Raw genomic sequence first — 22,867 nt, 5'->3', positions numbered from 1 at the left:
CAGTGAATGTCAGTGGATTATTCAATTGTGAAGGTAGCGTGCTGATGAGCCTTGTACCACTCCTATTCACTTTGTTCCCCTCACCCTGCCAACTTACTGATGTCAGTGCTTCAAAAGGAATCATGGAGCATTGTGGAGACACTCTGCTTTGGTTTTGCAGAGTACCTGCTCCTTCATTTTAATGCTTGAATTTTGAAGTCACTTTTGAAGGACTTCTTGTTTGTTGGGGATCTAATGGGAAAATGTCGACGTGCGAATGCAGGTTAATCTTTTTCCTTGCTCCAGGGCTTGTCTCTAGTGCTGACCGACTCCGAGAACAGCCTACGAGATGTGGAAGAGCGAGACCAGATGTTGGAAGAGGATTCAAGTGACGGGGAGCCACTCCCTGGATATCAGTGGCTGTTGCGGGACCTTCCCAAACTGCCTCTCTTCAGCAGTGTCTGTAACATGACATCTTTGGCATTGCAGCAGGTGAGCTTTGCAATCCAGCTGGAAACCAGAAAACACTAATTTTAAAAAAAACATTATTGCAGAGACACCAGAGTGAAGGACTGGGAGCCTCGGATGAATACCAGCTTTGGAAAGAGATGGGACAAATAAGTAAGTAGGGGTTAGGTGACACCAAGTTTGAGTACTTTAGAAAGACGGAGGGAGGTAAGGAGTCTCTTAATCTAACAGGTTAATGTTATGTGCATATATATTGGGACATAGCACTTCATAAAATAAATTCTTAACACATTTATATAGCACCTTTGTTACATCCTTGGGACGTTCCAAAGCACTCCACAGCCAGTGCAGTACTTTATGAAATGTTGTCACTATTGTAATGTAGGAACCATGACAGCCAGTTTGTACAGAGAATGATCCTGCAAACAGCAATGTGATAATGACCCGATGAGAGGTTTTTTTTAGTGTTGGTGCTTCAGAGGTAAATATTAGCCAGGACATAGTGCAATGAAACCTTTTACATTCTACAAAGTGGCTCCTCTGACATTGCAACGCTTCTTGTGTGCTTCATTGGCATATCAGCCCTGGATTATGTATTCAAGTTTCTGGACTTAAGTAATGGGTGAGGCTAAGCCGCCCACAGACCTGGACATCCTTCCACTTGCTGCAGGTTTTGCTAGCACTTTACCTTTGTATTATTTAGCTGGCTGAGAGCATGTCTCTCCACCACATGGTGGCGCCAGATTCCATTTATTTCTCTCTCAGAAGTTGCTCCAGTGTTAATACATACATTGTGCTGTTTGATGCTGGGTCAATTGCTAATTTTAAATCTGAGATTGATAGATTTCTATTATATGTAAGTACTAAAGTTTATGGGACAAAATTGGACATATGGAGTTAGTTCACAAATCAGCCATTATTTCATTGATTTAAATATTTTAGCACAGGCTAAAATATTTTTGTTACTCTCTCTTTCTCCCTTCCTCATCTTTTTGGCTACAAATGTTTATATGTTATACTTTTTCCCGATGTAGCCAAAATGTACGTAGTGCATTTTAACTCTATTTAGGATTTGGCCATATCAGGAAAAAGTATAATATATAAACATATGTAGCCAAAAAGATGAGGAAGGGAGAAAGAGAGAGAGTGTGTAACAGCATTTAGGGATAAGACAGTTTTATAGGTGCATCATGTTTGGATTGTGCATGTGAAAATGATTTGTATTAGAAATTTATGAAAGTTTTTATTTTTTACTGCTAACTTCAATTTGCAGGCCATTCATGTGGAGACTGATCCCCAGACCATCAGCGCTTATGTCATTTATTTGTCACAACACGCACCAGTAGAGGAACAGGCTCAGCATAATGACCTTGCTCTGGTAAGAACGAGATAATCAAATTTGAACAGGAAGGTGAGGGAGAGCCGGCAAAAAAGTATCGGTAATTACTGTCCAAATGAGTCGCTGACTCACTCTGCCAGCTTGTGTAGGTTTTTAAAACTTCACTGAGATGTAAGAAGACTTGTTGCAAAGATGTGTCATTCACACTTTAATGTTGACAGTGAGGTGTCAACAGCAGCTGCATGTACTTCAACACCGACATCACAATTTTAATGTAAAGAAGATTGATTTACAAAGTGTTTACAGCAGAGAAACAGGCCATTGGCCCAACAGATCCATTGGGGTCTTTATACTTAACACAATCCTCCTCCCATCCTTTTTCATCTAACTCATCTACATATCCTTCTATCCCTTTTTCCCTTGTGTACTTACCTAGCTTCACCTTAAATGCTATTTTCCTCAACTACTCCAGTGTTGGAGTGAGTTCCAAATTCTAATCACTCTCTGGGTACAGAAGTTTCTCCTGAATTCCCTATTATATTTATTAGTGACTATCTTCTATGTATGGACCCACTTACTGGACTTGTCCACAAGCATAAATGTATTCTCTGTGTCTACCTTATCAAACCTGTTCATAATCTTAAAGACCACTATCAAGTCACCCCTTGGCCTTCTCTTTTTTTCAGAAAGGAGCCCCAGACTGTTTAACTTTTCTATATTTTTTACTCTTCATTTTGATGTTAGTTGAGATTGATCTTGGTCCTTCCTCTAGGTTTCCCAATAAAATGACACAGTTGTGGTGTAGTTACTGTGTGTGGAAGGTGGATAATCCTGTTTTGACATTTAAACAAAAAATCTTTGACACCTCAAGCCATTAATGATTAACTTGTTATGTGGAGGTGCCATGACAGTGAAGCCAGCAATGCTGTAATACAGCTATTTGCATTTACTTATTGCTTTTAATGTAGTAAAACACTCTAAGGTATTTCACAGGAGCATTAGCAGATAAAGCTTGGCACCAAGCCAGCTAAGAAAATATTAGGATTGGTTACCAAAAGTTTGGACAAAGAGGTAAATTTTAAGGAGTGCTTTAAAGGAGGAGAGAGAAGTAGAGAGACAGGCTTAGGGAGGAAATTTCAGAGTTTAGGATTTAGGCAGGTTCAGGCACCAGTGGTGGGCAATTGGAGATGCACAAGAGGCCAGAATTGGAGAAATGCAGAGACCTCAGAGGGTTTTAGGGCTGGAGGATATTACAAAGATAGGGAAGGGTTTGAAAACCAGGATTAGAATTTTAAATTTGAAGAGATTGCTGCACCAGGAGCCAATGTAGGTCAGCAAGTGTTATGGGGTGATAAATGGAATGTCATAGTTTTCAACTGATTAATGAAAACACAAAATGCTGGAAATATGCAGCAGATTTGCCAAGTGCCTCAAAAAGAGGAAAAAACAGGGTAACGGGTTTCTGTTGGCGACTCTTTAATCTATTGGGTGTAGCTCTTCATCAGGGATCTGATGGGTTTGTACCAAGAACATTAATTGATTTTTCTTTTTCAGATCCTGTGCTTCCAACATTCTCTACTTGTTTCAGCTTTCCCACCATTTACATTTTTTTCCCTGCTTGTAACCCATCAATCTGTCTCCTCAGGATGTTGCTCGCTTAATCGTCGAGCGATCCACCATTATGACTCACCTCTTCGCCAAGCATACCTACAGAACGGAATGCGAGTCTGTGCTGGTGGCGTTGATCGCTATCTTCTCGCAGTATGTGAAGCGGATGCGGAAGACCAAGGAAGACGAGGAGGTGTACAGTTGGGTGAGTTGGCTGCCTTCTTGGAACGGCCAGGAATACAGGCTCAGTCAAAAGTGGCTGGGGCTGCCCAAGTACGTTGAGATCTGCAGCTCCGAGGACTCGACTTCTGAACTACTCCGTGATCCTGTGCCGACATTTGGGTGCATTCCTGGACTCCCAACTTTTGTTGAGGATTTTGCCACATGTCCCGTGTCTACCTAGATTGTTTCAATATCTTCGTAGAGTTCAGTATGTGAGGAATTGAAGTGGAATTAATTGAAAAATTGCCAAAAAGGACTAGAAAGTTTCACGGACAAAGGAAATCAGGGGAAAAGAGAAGATTGAAGCTGGGATTGTTCTCATTAGGGAATGGAAGGTTAAGGGAAAATTTAATATGGGTGTTCAAAGTAAATAGGAAATGCTATTTCAAATGTCAGGTGGTTTGCAAATGAGAGGACACATATAAAGTAATTTTCAAAAGAACCAGAGGGACAGATGAAAATGTTTTATATAGTGAGTTGTTATGGCCTGGAAGGATGGTGGAAGAGCCAGCACAGGCACAATGGCCAAATGGCTTCACTCTGCACTGTATCTCCAGGCGGACATACGAAATAGGAGCTCCGCCATTCAATAAGATCATGGCTGATCTGTTTGTTTTTTTTTGTTCTATATACCCATCTATCACTGATAACCTTTGATTCCCCTGCCAAACAAGAATCTATCTACCTCTGCCTTAAAAATATCCAGAAGTCCATTGCCATCTGAGGCAGAAAATTCCAAAGTCGCACAGCCCTTTAAGATAAAAAATTGCTCCTCATCTCTGTCCTATAAGGGCGACCCCTAATTTTAAAACCGTGACCCCTAGTTCTGGACTCATCTACGAGAGGAAACATCCTTTCCATGTCCACCTTGTCAATACCATTCAGGATCTTTTATACTTCAATCAAGTCACCCCTCACTCTTCTAAACTCCAGTGGAAACAAGTCCAGTCTGTCCAACCTTTCCTCACATCACAAACCGCTCATTCCAGGTATCAAGCTAGTAAACCTCCTCCAATGCATTTACTTCCTTCCTTAAATATGGAGATCAAACTGCACACAGTATTCTAGATGTGGTCTCACCAATGCCCTGTATAACTGGAGCTTAACATTCTTACTTTTATGTTCAATCCCTCTGCCAGCCTGCCTACCCTCTATCCAGGCTAATATGTTAACCCCTACATCACGAGCTTTTATTTTCTGCAATAACCTTTGATTTGGCACCTTATCAAATGCCTTCTGGAAATCCAAGAACAGTATATCCACTGGTTCCCCTTTATCCACAGCACATGTTATTCCTTCAAAGAGCTCTAATAAGTTGTTTAAACATAATTTCCCTGTCACAAAATCATGATGTCTTTTCCCGATTACCTTGTGATTTTCAAGTGCCCAGCTATAACTTTTTTAACGTTTGACTCTAACGCTTTCCCCAAAACAGATGTCACGCTAGCTGGCCTATAGTTTCCTGTTTTCTGCCTCCCTTCCTTGAATAGAGAAGTTATATTTGCTACAGTCTGATGGAACCTTTCCCAAATTTAGGGAATTTTGGAAAATTAACACCAACGCATCTACTACCTCATTAGCCACCTCTTTTAAGACCCTAGGATGAAGTTCATCAGGACCCGAAGATTTGTCAGCCTGCAGCTCCATCAGTTTGTTCAGTACCGCTAATGATTGTAATTTCACTAAGTTCCTCTCTCCCCTCCACCTCCTGATTTATAGCTGTTACTGGAATATTTTTATATCCTCTATAGTGAAGAGAGAAGCAAAATATTTGTTCATTTCATCCACCATTCCCTTATTATCTACCAATAACTCCCCATTCTCACACTCTAGAGGACCAACACTTACTTTACCTACTCTTTCCTGTTTAAATATCTGTAGAAACTCTTGCTATCCGTTTTTATGTTTCTAGCTAGCTTCCTCTCATACTCTAATTTGTTTCTCCAGATTAATCTTTTAGTCAATCTCTGCTGTTCTTTATATTCTGACCAATCAGCTGACCTGCCACTCATCTTTACGCAGTTATATGCTTTTTAAGTTTAATGCTCTCCTTAACTACGGATGTAGGTCCTCCCTTTAGAATTTCTGTTTATAGTAGGAATATACTTATTCTGAGTATTCTGAAAAATCCTCTTATATGTCTGCTACTGCTTCTGTATTGATCTATCCCCTAGCCTAGTATCCCAGTTAACTTCAGCTAGCTCAGCTTTCATGCCCACATAATTGCCCTTATTTAAGTTCAAAATACTAGTCTTAGACCCACACTTCTCCCTTTCATACTGGATGTAAAATTCAATCATATAGTGATCCCTGCTACCTAGGGGTGCCCTTACCCTGAGGAAATTAATTAATCCTGTCACATTGCGCAATACCAAGTCTAATATAACCTGCTCTCTGGTTGGTTCCAGAACATGTTACTATAAGAAACTATCTCGAAAACATTCTATGAATTCTTCATCCAGACCACTACTGCCCGTCTGTTTCTATTTCTCATCCCCACCCAAACCAATTCTGCATCCTGATCTGAACCAAGGTCATTTCCAACTATTGCACAAATGCCATCCTTTACCTAGATTCCTATTCTTCTTGAAGATCATATACCCCTCAAAATTCAGGACCCAATCCTGTCATCCTGCAACTACGCCTTCGTAATGGCTATCGGATCATATTTAGTTACTTCACTGTGCACTATCAATTTGTTTAATTTATTATGAATGCTAAGTGCATTCAGATACAGAGCCTTTAGTTTTGTCTTTTTGTTATCTTTGTGACATCTAGTCTTTGTTCGCGGTGCATTCTTAGATTTCTTCTCTCTGTCCCTTCCTGCCATTCTCCCATATTACTATTCCCCTTTCTTACCTAGTCTCCACTCTGTGAATACCACATCTTTCCACATTTGATTTTTGCTCCCCTCTCTACTTCCCTAGTTACATGGTTCGCAAGAACACTGGTCCCAGCACAGTTCACGCTTTTCTCAGTACTGGTGTCAGTGCCCCACAAACTGGAACCCACTCACTATACTGTCACCCACTACCACTACATTCCTTTTTGCTCCCTGGATTTGATTGGCTTCCTGTGCCACGGTGCCATGGTCAGTTTGCTCATCCACCCTGCAGCCCCCAGTCTCATCCAAACAAACTAAGAGAACCTGAACCCTATCGGACAATTGCAGAGGCTCACACTCCTACACTCCTGCCCTCTGACTCCACTTACCTGCCTCACTAACAGTCACACCCTCCTGTCCCTGACCACTGAGCAAATCATAAGACCCTATCCTAAGTGGTGTGACTGCCTCCTAATACAAAGCATCCAGGTAACTATCACCCTCTCTGATGTGTCGCAGAGTCCACAGCTCGACCTCCAGCTGAATGACTCTAAGTCGAAGTTCGTCAAGCTGCAAACACTTACTGCAGATGTGTTTGCCCTGGATCACAATGCTATCCACAGAACCGTAATGGCACAGAAGGAGGCCATTCGGCCCATCGTGTCTGTACCGGCTCTCCACATGAGCATTATGACTTCGTGCCATTGCCCTGCCTTTTCCCCTTCTGGGGAAATATTTTCCCCCGTGTCGGTGGGGGAAGTGTGGTTGCGGGCGGGCGCGTCGCCATTTTCCGTGGGTGGGCCAATTAAGTCCACTCAGAAGCGGGATGAGCTCCCTATGTGCAGGCGGCGGGGGGGATTCCCTCAGCTGGGAGTGCGCTCTTTCGTGCATGCGCGCGAGAGAGTGCACAGATCTCCCTGAGGCTAAGTGCTGCCCTAGGGATATCGGCTCGGAATTAAAATTTGTAATTCAAATGATAAAAAAATTTCCCTGACGTTCCCTCATGTGACACTGTCACATGAGTTGGGACATGTCCGTTACTTTAATAAAAATTTAAATACCCTGACAAAACCTCATCCCGCCCATGGATGAGGTTTCATACTTTTTCCAAAGCCCACCAGGGCTCCCAGCCTACCTGCCAACCTTAAGATTGGATGGGCAGGTCCATTAATGACCTTAATTAGTTTTTCAATGACCTCCATAGGCTGTTGACAGGTCAGCGGGCACACAGCTGACTCGGCTGCACCCCCGCCAACCTGATAATGGAAATGACATGGGTGACATCGGGAGTTCCACCCGATATCACCATGTGTCGGCAAGCAGGCCCCACCCCCGCTCACCGACCGGAAGATCCTGCCCCTGCACGTTGCTTCTATTCAAATAACCATCTAATGCCCTCTTCAATGCCTCAATTGAACCTGCTTCCACCACACTTACAGGCAGTGCATTCCAGACCCAAGCCATTCGTTCTTGATCCTTTTATGGGTGGGAACAACTTCTCCCTATCTGCTCTGTCCAGCCCCTCATGATTTTGAAAACTTCTATCAAGTCTCCTCTCAGCCTTCTCCTCTCAAGGAAAACAGTCCCAACTCCTCAAATCTACCCTCATAGCTGAAGTTTCTCATCCCTGGGACCATTTTTGTAAACCTCTTCTGCACTCACCAGTGTGTTCACATCCTTCCTATAATATGGTGCCCAGAACTGTGTATTCCAGCTGAGGTGTAATGAGGGTCTTATAAAATCAGCATAATCTTACTCTATGCCCCTATTAATAAATCCCAGGACACTATATAATTTATTAACTGCTCTCTCCACCTGTCCTGCACCTTCAATGATCTATGCACATATACACCCAAGTCTTTCTTCTCCTGCACCCCCTTCAATATTCCATCCCTTATTTTATATTCGCTGTCCATGTTTTTCCTACCAAATGTATCACCTCACACTTCTCCACATTGAACTTCATCTGTCACCCATCTGCCCAATCCACCAACTTGTCTATGTCCTCTTGAAGTTCCACACCGTCCTCTTCACAGTTCACAACACTCCCAAGCTTTGTATCATCCACAAACTTTGAAATTCTCCCCTGCACACCAAGATGTAGCTCGATAATATACATCAGGAAAAGCAAGGGTCCCAATACCGACCCCTGGGGAACTCTACTACAAATCTTCCTCCAGCCCAAAATGCATCCATTAACCATTACTCTCTACTTTTTATTTTTCAGCCAATTTTGCATCCACGTTGCTACTGACCCTTTTATTTCATGAGCAATAACTTTTCTCATAAGTTGGTTGTGTGGCACTGTGTCAAATGCCTTTTCAAAGCCCATGTGCACCACATTAACAGCATTATCCTCATTGACCTTTTCTGTTACCTCTTCAAAAAACTCCAAGTTAGTTAAACATGATTTCCCCTTTAGAAATCCATGCTGGCTCTTCCTTATCAAGCCATAATTTTCCATGTGACTACTAATTCTATCCCGAATAATTATTTCTAGAATCTTGCCCACCACTGAAGTTAAACTGACTGGCCTGTCATTGCTGAGCTTATCCTTACAACCTTTTTTGAACAAGGGCATAATGTTGGCAATTCTCCAGTCCTGTGGCATCTCCCCTGAGTCTAAAGAAGACTGAAAGATTATGGCCAATGTCCTTGCAATTTCTACTCTCACTACCTTCAATATCCTTGGATGCATCTCATCCGGTTCCAGTGCCTTGTCAACTTTAAGTACCGATAGTCGATTCAATACTTCCTCCTTATCAATTTTGAACCCTTCTAGTGACAGTTTCTCCTCTACCTCCTTGGTAAAGATGGATGCAAAATATTCATTTAATACCTCAGCCATGGCCCCTTCGACCATGTGTGAATTCTCTTTTAGGTCCCTAATTGGCCCTGCTCCTCCTTTTACCACCCTTTTACTCTTTATATGCCTATAGAAGACTTTAGGATTCCCCTTTATGTTGACTGCCAGTCTTTTGTCATAATCCTTCTTTGCTTCTCTGTTATGCTTTTTCACCTTCCCTCTGAACCTTCTATATTGCTCTTGGTTTTCAGTTGTATTTTCTACCCGACACCTATCATAAGTGCACTTTTTCTTCTTTATCTTAATTTCAATCACCTTTTTCAGCCAGGGAGCTCTGGATTTGTTTGCCCTACCTTTCCCTTTCGTTGGAATATACCTTGATTGTGCCTGAACCAATTCTTTTTTGAAGGTAGCCCATTGTTCAGCCACAGTTTTTCCTGCCAATCTTTCTTTCCAGTCTATCTGGCCCAGCTCCATTCTTGACCCATCGAAGTCAGCTCTTGTCCATTTCTTGTCCAAAATTATTTTTACTCTGGATTGCCTAATGTCCTTTTCTATTATCATCCTAAAATGTACAATACAATGATTACTGTCTCCTAAATGCTCCCCCACTGACACTTGATCTACTTGGTCCACCTAATTCCAAGAACCAGGTCCAACAGTGCATCTTTTCTTGTTGGATTGGACACACTGTTCTGTAGAAAATTCTCCTGAACACAATCTAGGAACTTTTGACCCTTTCCGACCTTTACACTACCACTATCCCAGTCTACATTCGGATAATTAAAGTCCCCTATTATAACTACTGTATAATGCCAGCATCTCTATAATTTCCCTGCAGATTTGTTCTTCTATGTCCTTCTCACCAAGCAATGTGATTGCACCCTTTTTGTTCCTTAGCTCTAGCTAAATTGATCCTGTCCTTGGACCCTCTGCGACACCCTCTTTCTCCAGCACTGCAATGCTTTCCTTAACTAATACCACCACCCCTCCTCCTTTCCTTCCTTTTCTATCTCTTCTGAACATCTTGTACCTGGAAATATTTAACACCCAGTTTTGCCCTTCCTTGAGCTAGGTCTCTGTTATCGCCACAGCATCATATTTCCACATGGCAATCTGCACCTGTAACTCCCTAATCTTATTTACTATACTCCGTGCATTTGCATACATGCATAGTAACCCTGATTTAGATTTTGTTACATTTCCCTTGCCCTGACTTTATCTATTACCTCACTATTCTCTATACTAGTTCTGTCTGTCTCTCCCAGTATTTTGTGCACGCTGGTGTTCTTCTATAATATTTTTTCTTGGTTTCCACACTTCTGCTGAGTTAGTTTAAAGCCCTCCTGACAGCACTAGCAAAATGCCAAGCAAGGAGCTCGGTCCCAGCTCTGTTCAGGTGCAACCCGTTTGGCTTGTACAGGTGCCATCTCCCTCAGAGCCAGTTCCAGTGTCCCAGCAATCTAAGCCCTCCCTCCTGTGCCATATTTCCAGCCTTGTATTCATCTGCCTTATCCTCCTATTTCTGTACTCACTGGCACATGGCACTAGGAACAATCTGGAAATTACTAAACTAGAGATCTTGCTTGCTAATTTTATACCTAGCTCCCTAAAATCTGGTTGCAGGACCACATCCCTCTTCCTACCTAAGTCATTGGTCCCAATGTGGACCACAACCTCTGGCAATTCACCCTCCCCCAGAAGAATGTCCTGCAGCCACTCTGTGACATCCTTGACCCTGGCACCAGGGAGGCAACATAGCATCCTGGAGTCACATCTACAGCCACAGAAACGCCTGTCTGTCCCTCTAACCAATGAATCCCCTATCACTATAGCTCTTCCCTTCTTCTTCCCCCCCACTCCTGTACAGCCAAGTGGCTTGTGGTGTCACAAACCTGGCTCTGACTGCACTCTTCTGAAGAACCAGCACCCGCAGCAGCTTCCAAAACGGAAAACCGATTTGTGAGCGGGAATCCTGCACCACCTGTCTTTGCATCCTTAATGTGTCTTAAATAATTACTTAATTATATTACTTATTTATATTGCTTTTTTATATATTTCATTAACTTTACCACTAATTTGTATACTATATTAAACTTTAAAAATAGAATAGGCCTTAGCCACTCACTGGGTACTCACGAAACAGCTCGCTCCTTTCCCTGTAGTAGAGCAAAAACCAATTCCCACAGGGTGAGAAAGATAGAAAAATGAAATGAACACCTTTTTCCCACCCTTCCAAAATCCCTTCATTGACCTTCAAATCTGCATTCAGTTTCCTCAGCTGCACTCCATTTACCCCAGATGGGGCATAGTGGTAATATCACTGGACTGGTAATCCAGAGGCCCAGGCTAATTCTCTGGGGACACGAGTTCAAATTCCACCATGGCAGCTGGTGGAATTTAAATTCAATTAATAATCTAGAATTGTAAAGCTAGTCTTCATAATGGTGACAATGAAATGGTTATTGTGGAAGGAAGGAAATCTGCTGTCCTCACCTGGTTTAGCCTACATGTGACTCCAGACCCACAGCAGTGCACTTAACTGTCCTCTGAAATGGCATGGCAAGCCACTCAGTTCAAGAGCAATTAGGAACAAATGTTGGCCCTGCCAGTGATGCCCACATCCCATGAAAAAAAATGATTCTATCGTTCTATAAATTGAGAGTTGGGCCAAAGGAGATACAGGCCAATGACGAGGCTCTGTTATTTCTAAGAAGTTTCCTATAACATCGTATAGAAGACCACCATTCAGCCCATTGTGCCTGTGCCGGCTCTTTGAAAGAGCTATTCATTTAGTCTCACTCCCCTGCCCTTTCCCCAGACATCTGCAAATTTTTCCTTTTCAAGTAAGTATATGTCCAATTCCCTTTAGGAAGTTACTGTTGACTAGAATATTCTGCGGCCTCGATTGTAATTTATTTCTAGAAATTTGACTGCTGCTACAAGGAAAGCATTTCCTTTGTTAACTGTGCTTTGTGTTTCTGACCTACAGTCTGAATCCCAGGACCAGGTCTTCCTGCGTTGGACCACTGGGGAGACTGCCACCATGCATATCCTGGTGGTTCACGCCATGGTTATCCTCCTGACTCTTGGACCCCCTCAAGGTATAAATCTAAAGTGGGGTTGGGATGGGGTGAAGGTGCTTTCCTGTGAATTGCTTTTAACTTCTGAGTTTGAAAAAATAGGAGGGAGAAGATGCTTGTGAAACTAATTATTACAGGTGTTGGCTGCATCTTAGTGGATGGCATTTGCACCTGAGTCTGAAGGTTGTGTGGTCACTCTATCCCTCAAGTATTCAAAATCCATTCTTTCAGGATAACTTAGGTTCAAGCCCATTTCAGCGACTTGAGCACAAAATACAGCCACAGTGCAGCACTGAGGGAAAAGAAATGAATTATCTTTTCATTATCTCAGTGCTGTTTGTGGGAATTTGCTGTGTCCAAATTGAATACTGCATTTTCTACATTACAGCAGTGACTGCACTTCAAAAGTAGTTTATTTTTAAAATTTGTGTGTCTTGGTTGCTTATTTGTGTGCATGCTTGGAAAGGAAAGTACTCCTTTTCAGAATATTTTTCCCCAAACACGATATATACTCTTGAAAGTGGAAGAAGTCTTTTGTTGAGCTAATGATATGAGGAGGAAGAAGTCAAATTTTATCGCCTTTCAATTTACTTTCCAAATTTGCTTAACATCCAGCCAGTTGCAGGGACTGCATGGTGAACTTGGTTATCATCTTGTTTCACATGTAAGCTAGACAAGATTCGCCTTTCCCTTTACCAATTGTAAACTGAAGTGATATCAGGAAGTCAGCCCCCGTTAGTTCTAAAGAGATGTGAATCCGCAGTGGAAAATTACTCTCAATTTGGCACAAATTGACAATCTCACGCAGACAACACAGGAATGGGTGATGTGGAAAATGGGGAATGTCACTGGTGTAATGAGGATCCTCTGTGAGGTTGGTGTTGATTATCGGAAAACAGAATGCTGACCTTAATGTGAGTTGACCCTGAGATTGGACGCAAGTGTGTCACCCATTGCCAAGCAGCTCTCTCATTGTTGAATAGAAAGGTCCATGGGATGACCACTTCTGGTCTGGTGAAAGACCATCCTGCACTGCAATATTATTCCTATATAGTAGGCCTTTGCTGGTGTATGTGATGCATTCACGTGATGTGTTGCAGATGGGGGAATGTGATTTAGTGATTGACAGTTTCCATCGTGTTACATGTGCAATATGCCATACCCTCCAGGGCAAAGCAGTCTGCTCAATTGGCAGTCCCACCTACCAGCTTAAAATGTTCCTTCCCTATACCACTGACATACCTGTGGCAGCAGTATGTACCATCCACAGCAACTCATCAATGTTTCTTTGACAGCACTTCTCAAACCTGTGACCTTCACCACTTAGAAGGCCAAAGGCAGCAGGTGCAAGGGAATACCACCACCTTCAAGTTTCCCTCCAAGTCACACGCTGTCTTGACTTGGATGTACATCTATCATCACTAGGGCAAATTCTTGAAGCTTCCTGCCTAGCAGCACCATATGAGCTCTTGAAGGCCCACAACTTACTTTGTCAAGTGGCAATTAGGAATGGGAAATAAATGCCAGCCTTGTCAGTGATGGCCCTGTTGCAAGAAATGAATTAATAAACAGCCCATGCCAAGAGGATGTGGAATGAGCGCAAGAGCAGACCACAGTCACTCACTCATTATTTTCTGCTGTCTAGGTAGAGGTGGGTGTGTCTCATTGCTGTCGTTTCTACGGTGACGCTATTCCCTAAGGTGCTTTTTTGTGAGGAATGTTATGTAACCTGAAACCTGCATACCATTGCAAGTTCCCTCTGCTCCAATTACATGCTTCAGCTCCCTGCGCTTAACTTTTCAAGAGCCAAGCTTGATTATAATTTTCTTGGTAGACCTTTCCAAATGTTCCTGTGAGAATGGTACAATTATTAGTGTTTAACCACCTCCTGAATCATGGCTTGCAGGCGAGAGCGACTTCTACTACCTTCTTGACGTCTGGTTTCCCGAGAGAAAACCACTCCCTACAGCATTCCTGGTTGACACCTCGGAAGAAGCTCTACTTCTTCCTGACTGGCTGAAACTTCGAATGATTCGCTCAGAAGTGTCTCGATTGGTGGATGCTGGTAAGTAGATATTGTTTTGTTACTAAAGCAGAAATACAGGGATCGGAAACTTGGCAGTATGTGCTTTATTCCAAAGTTGACATAATATCCTCCACATTTTACAGTGAGATGCCACCCTGCCCCCCCACCCCACCCCCAACCAACCAACCCTGAGGTTTTGCATCTTGTTGGGAGGCACACTGGGTTCAAGTTTAGTCCAGACTAAAGGAAGAAGAATCTCGGATCTCTATTGTTTGTTAGGACCAGACACATAGAGGGTTGGTGCATCGTTATCACAGCTATTGGCAGATCCAAGTAAGCAGAGTATTCCATCATACTCCTGACTTGAGTATGATGTTCATCGACACTTGGATTGTGACCCATAAGACTATGATAAGCTCCAGGAAAGCAAAAAGCCTGGATGTTCCTGATGTAAAACGCATGCAAGCAGCTTTCAGATGTAAAATGGTGCTCGAATATTTCTAGTGCTGTTGTTGGCTTGTGCAGGCACTGAGGGCAATGTCTGGAGCAACAACAACTTGCATTTATATAGCCCCAAAATGTAGTAAAATGTTGTGAGGTATTTCACAGGAATGTTATCAAACAAAAATTTATACTGAGCCACATAAAGAATTTTTGGTGCAGGTGAGAGAGTTTTTTATGGACATCTTAAAGAAGGAGAGTGAGAAGTAAAGAGGCAGAAAGGTTTATGGAAGTAATTTGAGTTTAGGGTCCACCATGGAAATCGGGGTTGCGCAGGAGGCCAGAGTTGGAGGAGTGCACAGTTCTTGAAGGATTGTGCAGCTGGAAGAGGTTACAGAGATGGTGAGGGGCAAGGCCATGCAGTGATTTGAACATGGGGGATAAGACCAAGCTAATGTTGAGGGTGATAAATGGGTCACAGTGATTTGCCAGCAAGTGATTCAGTTGAGTGGACTTGATTTTGCGCAACCACAAGAGTAAAGCTTGAACAGTTTATGAATGTCAGCACAATGTGATGCTGAACATTTGTGTTAACTTCCCTGATTGACATTTTTTATTTAGTATTCTTTCTTCAAAGACTTCAAAGCTTTCTCCCTAGAGACTGGGTTGTTGTTCCTCAGGGAGGAGAAGTTAGAAGCGGCTACTCCCCAGTAACTTGCCCTATCCCCATTTTCCCGATGTGTGTGTCTACACGGTAGCTATTTGACTATGGAAAGATCTACAGCCGAATTCAATCCTGCCCCCCTCCAAGTACATATGCTTTCCAGAAGAAGTCTTTGTATAAGAACAGGAACAGGCCATTCAGCCCTTTTGAATGGCAGACCTGGCTGTTGAGTTTCATGGTATACTCCTCCTATTTCTTGTGTTCATGGCAAGTGCAGGGGCACTAAATCAAGTGTAGCACCCCAGTAGCTGCCATTGCTGGGATTGGCTTGCTCATTATAAAGATAACAGAGTGAATCTTGGATCTTCCTGGATTTTTTGGCCCTTCGATACCAACTAACACACTCACCCACTTAGGCCCTGAAGGAGCTGTGATGTGTTTACAGTCAATCCCTTGCATTTAAATGATTCTTCTTCCCTCCCTTCTTTTAGAGTATTATCCTTTAATGTTGCACCAGTTTCTGTGCAGATATAGCTTTATAAAGCAACACCAGAATCTAGTCTTGATCGTTAATCCCTGGGTCTGAGCATTATTGCAAATCAGCAAGATGGAACATGCTGACAGTAACTGATGTCCAATAAAAGTAAATAAAGCCACTCTCTGAAGTTGATTACTTGTATAATTAGGTGTCCTGGAGTGATTTCAAGCCTTGGCGATAAGTTGACAGTTCTAATAAACCACTTGAGGTTCATTCGTGGGGTTTATGGTGTCATCTGTACTCTGCGAATTAAATTACAGCCTTGTAATCCCTGCCAGGTGTTTTTTTTTAATTGTGAAACCTGGGCGATGGGTCTGAGCCCGTATTGCCAGACACCGTCGACAGTGGAGTGAACCGGAGAAAAGATGAGATGTCAGGCAGTAGCCATATATTGTGACTCATTTGTATTTTAAAAGCTTTGGATTGTAGGAGTAGGAAGAAAAAACTTAAGGGAGATGTTTTTGCTGTGCTGAGGTAGAGAGAAAGGCTGAGTAACATCAGGAGGCATTCTGTATCCATTCTTCAATCATGTATCTTCCTGTTGTTTCCTGAAGTGGAAGCAATTTGCACTTGGCTCTGAATGGTATTTGCATTCTACAGCATGCAGGACTTCTAACCCTCAACGCTCGTTCCCTTTTCTCTTGCAGCTCTCCAGGATCTGGAGCCTCAGCAGTTGATCCTGTTTGTCCAGTCCTTCGGAATCCCGGTCTCCAGCATGAGCAAACTCTTGCAGTACCTGGACCAGGCTGTGTCCCACGATCCCCAAACACTTGAACAGAATATCATGGACAAAAGTACATATTTCAGTAACAGGGAGATGACAATGGCTATTGATAGGCATCACCTTGTGGAGGCACTGACATACTTGGAGGGTGGGGGCAGGGGGAAGAAGAGTTCCACAGATGATGTCATTCTTCATGGGTGAGCTTGGAGCACTTGGAGCACTCAGCAACAGTACCATCACTGGGACTTCAGTCTTAAAGGGGAAGGAGGGTAAAGGAAATAAGCAATGTGCTACATCATTGTCTCTTTATGAGGCCCTTTGGCTCATCATACCTGTGCTGGCTCTTTAAAATATTTTTCCAATTAGTTCCATTTTCCCACATTCTTGTAGCCTGTAAATGTTTCCTTTTCAAGGAAACATACGTGGGTGAACTGTAGGAGGGAATCAGGATTAAGGAAAAACTTGCATTGATATAGCACCTTTCACAAATTCAGGATGTCCAAAAATGCTTTACAGCCAATTAACTACTCTTGAAGTATAGTGAAATATAGTCACTTTTCTAATGTAATGAATCGCATCAGCCCATTTGTGTTCAGAAAGGTCCCACAAACATCAATGAATAAAGACCAGAAAATCTGTTTAAATGATATCATCGGTTTAGGAATAAATGTTGGCCAGGGCAACATTCTTCTTCAAATCATGGGCATAGGATTGTTAAAACCCACCTGAGGGGGCAGATGGGGTTTTGGTTTACTGTTTCATCTGATCTCTAAACCCATCAGTACTATATTGCAAATGTTAGCCTGGATTGTGTGTGCAAGTCTCCAGAGTGAACTATGAAACCAGGACCTTCTGACTCGGAGACGAGAGCGCTACTCACTTCACTATGATCTGATCTTGCTTCTCCACAGCTACGAGGCATGTGTCTAGCATAGCTCACCTGATAGAGGTTGAGAAAAGTAATTCTGGCTGCTTTTCTTATTAATTCACTCCTCACTCTCTCACCAGAGAGGCTGCAGACATTTGTGGTCCCTCAACTTGCTGAGATCAGGAGATTGCATTTCAAAAGGTGCTTGTTGTCGTGAGTTGGCTGCTGTTCACCCTACTTGTGCATGTATCAGGCCAAAATTAGCAGGGGACTGCATGGGCCCCTCAGTAATCCATCTTGGACCATCTGCTGTATCCAGCACAGTCATTGTGATTAAATTAGATGATGTTACTGAATGGATAGTTGTAATAAGCAGACGACACAGGGGAGTGGATGATTGCAATGCTTCTAATTCAAAATAATGGATGGTAATTAAAAATGAAGGATGAATGATTCAGAAGTGGAAAATTACAAATTTATTGCGGTGTTCTTTATGACACTGGAACATGAATTATATTTTTTTAATTCCCGATTATTTAACATGCTATTATTTCTGGTCTTGCTGTGCTGGTTGTTTGCATCAGATACCCAAAGGCAATGCTCACTGCTTATCCAGCGTTAAGTGACTTGTGCTTCTTTTATTCATTTATGTATGTTCTAATTTTCAGACTGAGTTTCACACTGGTCTCCTACTTTCCAAGGGAGCAAATTTCCCAGCAATAATTATTTTTTTTTGTTGGCAGTAGACGTATGTTAGCCTGGTAATTTCAGGAAATTACAATTATGTTGATTTAAAAAAAGGCAGACTTTTAAAAGCAAAATATTACTGATGCTGGAAATCCAAAATAAAAAAAACAGAAAATGCTGGAAATGCTCGGTGGGTCAGGCAGCATCTGTGGAGAAAGAAACAAAGCTAACATTTCGCTACACTGACCTTTATCAGAATGGCCATGGGCTTGGAACATTAACTCTGTTTCTCTCTCTCGACAGATGCTGTCAGACTTGCTGAGTATTTTTCCAGCATTCTTTGTTTCTATTCCAGCCGTTTTTAAAATTTGTGTAATAGATTATGAGATTCAGATTTTGCAGCGTAGGAGGCCACATGTTTCTAGTTTTTGAATCCTACTCTGCTTGTCCGTATCAGCAACAGTACCATCACTGGGACTTCAGTCTTAAAGGGGAAGGAGGGTAAAGGAAATGAGCAATGTGCTACATCATTGTCTCTTTATGAGGCCATTTGGCTCATCATACCTGTGCTGGCTCTTTAAAATATTTTTCCAATTAGTTCCATTTTCCCACATTCTTGTAGCCTGTAAATGTTTCCTTTTCAAGTATACGTCCATTGCCTTTTGAAACTTACTACTGACTTTGCTGTCACCACCCATTCAGGAAGTGCATTTAAGGTCATCATTAATCATTGCGCAATAAGATCTCACTGCTGGATTTTTTTTGCCAATTTGTGCCAAGCTTCTTGATAGTTGTTATCCAGTGAGATACTGACCCTGACAGATCAGGAATTTAGCAGCAGTGCTGAGTTAGCTAATCTCATGATGGCCTGGATGCTACGTTTGGCTTCGTTGTCCCAGTTTACGGAAGTGTAAATTGGTCAGCTTCCCAACTTTTTGTTGCTATTCAGCGACCTTTGGAAATATGCACTTGTGGACACTGGCCAAGAGGAATCTGAAGCCCGTGATGCCTCTGGTGTCAGCCGTGGATCTTTGGGTAGTGCTCTCACTTCTGCATCAAGAAGTTGTGGATCAAGTCGTATTACAGAGTCTCAAGCGGATAATGTAGGCTGACACTCCAGTGCAGTACTGAGGGCATTCTGCACTATCAACAGCTGAGGTGTTAAACTGAGGGCCTGGCTGCACACTCGGGTGGATGTATAAGAACCCATGGCACTATTTTGATGAAGACCAGGGGAGTTCTGTCCATTATTGTTCTGGACAATATTTATCCCTCAACCAACATCACTAAAACAGATAATCAGGTCTTTAGTTCATTGCAGTTTGAGGGAGCTTGCTGTGTGCAGATTGGTTGTGGCATTTATCACAACAATAGTTACACTTCAAATGTGCTGTACATTGCCTGTAAAGTGCTTTGGGATGTCTTGAGGTTGTGGAAGGAACTGTAAAAAATATCTGTCTTTTAGTCCAGAAATTAGTCAGTAATTTGGAGAATGGAAAAGAAGGAAATTGTCAGGGTGTGGTGGATTGAAAGTCCAATCTTCAAGTAATATATGACAAACTTGAGAGATCAGTCAAAAACCTCTAAGTATCAATCATACCCAGGATACAATTCACCAGATATGATGGCTCATGTTAAACTGCTTGGCCAGCAGACATTTCTTACACTGATTGCATGGTTGTAAAGGCAAGTTCTAATTCTCCTGTCTTTCTCACTGTAGACTACATGGCTCACCTGGTGGAAGTTCAACATGAGAGAGGAGCGACTGGTGGACGCACCTTTCACACGCTGCTCACCGCATCCCTGCCCCCAAACAGAGGTATTCCTTACAACCCTGAGTTCTTCCGCATTGCATTCACACTCAATTTCCTGCTGATAGTTTCCATAAGAGGACTCCATCGTCACATTTGAAATCTCTCTCTTTGCTTTCATGCCTCTGCAATACTTGTAGCTCCAGAGATACCTTAATCCCACTTGTGATTGTTGTCTTCATCATTGTTAGCTGTTTCCCAATTTGAGGATGAGGTCTACTTAGGACTGCGAATTTCTGCCATGGGTCTTCATGAGACTGAATAGGCCGATTCTCAACCCACAGATCTTTGAACACATGGGGCAGGATGCCCAACGAGGTAGTGGGATCCGCTCCTGCCCAGCCCACCTGACAGGCAGAAAATTCTGCCCCTGGTGTTGGATCTCTTTGTCAGTGGTGGCCTTTTGAGAGGGGGTAGGTGCCATGGTATGAGAAGTGTTTAACATATTCCAGAGTCTCTCCTTCAACATAAATGGGAGGTAGAATATTTGACTAACCAGGTGTGGGTTGGTATGAATTTTGTTTTGGCAAAATTTGAGGACAGGCTGAGTTTCTTTTATGCAGAATTGAAGTGATCGGGAGCGGCTTTCAAATCTGGTGCAGAGTGGGCAATAACACTGCAGCTATCTGCAAAATGTAGATCATGTACACCTATGGTGGTCAGTTTAGTTTTGTAACGGAGGCGACGGGTTAAAGAACTTTCCATCTAGGCGATATTTAATACTCACACCAGAACGCAGTTGATCCTTGTGGTGAATAGCCACTGTCAAGTAGATTGTAAATAGTATGGAACCTGTCACGCAGCCTTGCTTGACACCACTCTAGAGTTAGTTATATCATCATGAAGCAGTTGCATGATTGTAATGAAGTTTCTTGGGCATCCAATTCTTTCGAGCACAATCCACAAAGCCTCGCGAATTACTGAGTCAAATGGTCCGGTCAGGTTGATGATTTTGTGATACTTATATCCTTGAAGTTTAGTCTGATACATGGCTAGTAACCAGCGGCTGAATGGGGAGCACTGGTTGTGGTGTGGAGGGAGGATCAGTGTGGCAGGGCTGGTTGTGGTGTGGAGAGAGAGGATCAGTGTGGCAGGGTTGGTTGTGGTGTGGAGAGAGAGGATCAGTGTGGCAGGGTTGGTTGTGGTGTGGAGAGAGGATCAGTGGGCAGGGCTGGTTGTGGTGTGGAGGGAGGTTCAGTGGGCAGGGTTGGTTGTGGTGTGGAGAGAGAGGATCAGTGTGGCAGGGTTGGTTGTGGTGTGGAGGGAGGATCAGTGTGGCAGGGTTGGTTGTGGTGTGGAGAGAGGATCAGTGGGCAGAGTTGGTTATGGTGTGGTGTGGAGGGAGGATCAGTGGGCAGAGTTGGTTATGGTGTGGTGTGGAGGGAGGATCAGTGGGCAGAGTTGGTTATGGTGTGGTGTGGAGGGAGGATCAGTGTGGCAGGGTTGGTTGTGGTGTGGAGAGAGAGGATCAGTGTGGCAGGGTTGGTTGTGGTGTGGAGAGAGAGGATCAGTGTGGCAGGGTTGGTTGTGGGATGGATCAGTGAGCAGGGACTGGGAGGGAATGTGTGGGCCTCAGTGGATAGTGACCAGGAGTGGAGGGGGGGTAGGGTGGTGGACAGGAGATGGGTGCCAGTTTTTCACCAGAGTGGCCTGAGCCCAGTGCGTGGCACACCTATTGAGACCCCAGCTGCAATCAGCTAACTCAGCATTGTCTAGGCCTGATGTGGCAATGAGTCTGAAAAATACTGCAATGCTTTTACTAATTCAGTCATAAGGGGGAGCTCTTTCTAAAACATTCTCCTTAATTCGATGCTCTTTTTGTTGGAAGTGATTTTGAAATGACTGCTTTATCATTAACAATTAAAATGTAGATTTCTTGTGCCTTCTCCCAGAAAATGCAGACTTGAGTAGACAGAGCTCAAGCCACACAGCCCCGCAGTGTCCCATCCGGATTCGAAGACCAGCACAGATTCCTGTAATTGGGGCAGATGAAGACTTGACTGGTCTCTTCCTTCAGGTACAAAATAAGAACATGTTTCCGTTCTGCATATCGTGTAATGGTATCGCCAAAACTTAACACTGTGATTTCCTAAACTGGTTTCAATCACCTTAGAAAACCAGAAAGGACGTTTACAGATTTTATTTTTCCTTCATTGATCCTGTATTTTATCCCTCTGTTTTTTTCATTCTGGGAGCTGTGGAAGATGGGACATGCAGGGAGAAGTGTTTAGTCATGATGGCCTGGCCATCATTGGAAAGAGTGGCACTCTTGATTGAACAAGTGATCTTTTCCTGCCTGTCAAATGTTGTAACGATGATGGTCTTCCTTTCAGCTTTTCCCGATGAACCCTGACCCAAGGTGGAAGAGCACAAACACACGCTCAATCTCTCTGATGCTGCAGCACGCTCTGGCCCAGGAGCTGAGCCGAGTCTACCAGGGAAAGGTGGAAGAGACTGGAATCGCCATCCGATTGCTTCAAGCCATCTCTGCACTGCTGAACTCCGCACACAGTGGTGCCTTTGTGTTGTCCATGCACAGGAATTATGTCCTCTCCTGTCCCTTAATGAGGCAACTCCATCAGTATCAGGTACTGTTGCATACAGACAGTTGATGTGTTCGTAGCAGGCTGTAGGGCTGAGTGCATGAAGATATGTAACTATGTGTACAAGTTGAGTATTCACATTATCATAACAGTTGTAATTACTATGTATATGTTCTATATGAGTATAACTTACATTGGTAACTGGTCCAGCAATACCTCAAATTTAGAATTCTTAT

At 43.1% G+C, this 22,867-nt stretch overlaps 1 protein-coding gene across 2 annotated transcripts in view; it reads left to right on the top strand.

Annotated features, from left to right (window-relative positions):
• Positions 1-22,867, top strand: part of ints1 (integrator complex subunit 1) — a 109,685-nt gene that overhangs the window by 40,313 nt on the left and 46,505 nt on the right. For both annotated transcript variants that reach the window (XM_041206704.1, XM_041206705.1), the window contains exons 23-31: positions 286-471; positions 1,721-1,825; positions 3,432-3,599; positions 12,239-12,350; positions 14,236-14,394; positions 16,646-16,792; positions 19,998-20,096; positions 21,981-22,105; positions 22,422-22,676. In XM_041206704.1, coding sequence (XP_041062638.1) covers positions 286-471; positions 1,721-1,825; positions 3,432-3,599; positions 12,239-12,350; positions 14,236-14,394; positions 16,646-16,792; positions 19,998-20,096; positions 21,981-22,105; positions 22,422-22,676 — 1,356 coding nt within the window. The remainder of the gene's footprint in view (positions 1-285; positions 472-1,720; positions 1,826-3,431; positions 3,600-12,238; positions 12,351-14,235; positions 14,395-16,645; positions 16,793-19,997; positions 20,097-21,980; positions 22,106-22,421; positions 22,677-22,867) is intronic.

The sequence above is a fragment of the Carcharodon carcharias genome, chromosome 15 (genome assembly GCF_017639515.1).
Source record: "Carcharodon carcharias isolate sCarCar2 chromosome 15, sCarCar2.pri, whole genome shotgun sequence".
In the NCBI taxonomy this organism is placed as follows: Eukaryota; Metazoa; Chordata; class Chondrichthyes; order Lamniformes; family Lamnidae; genus Carcharodon; species Carcharodon carcharias.
The sequence above is the reverse complement of the archived record's forward strand: the minus strand, read 5'-3'. Positions and strand labels throughout refer to the sequence as shown.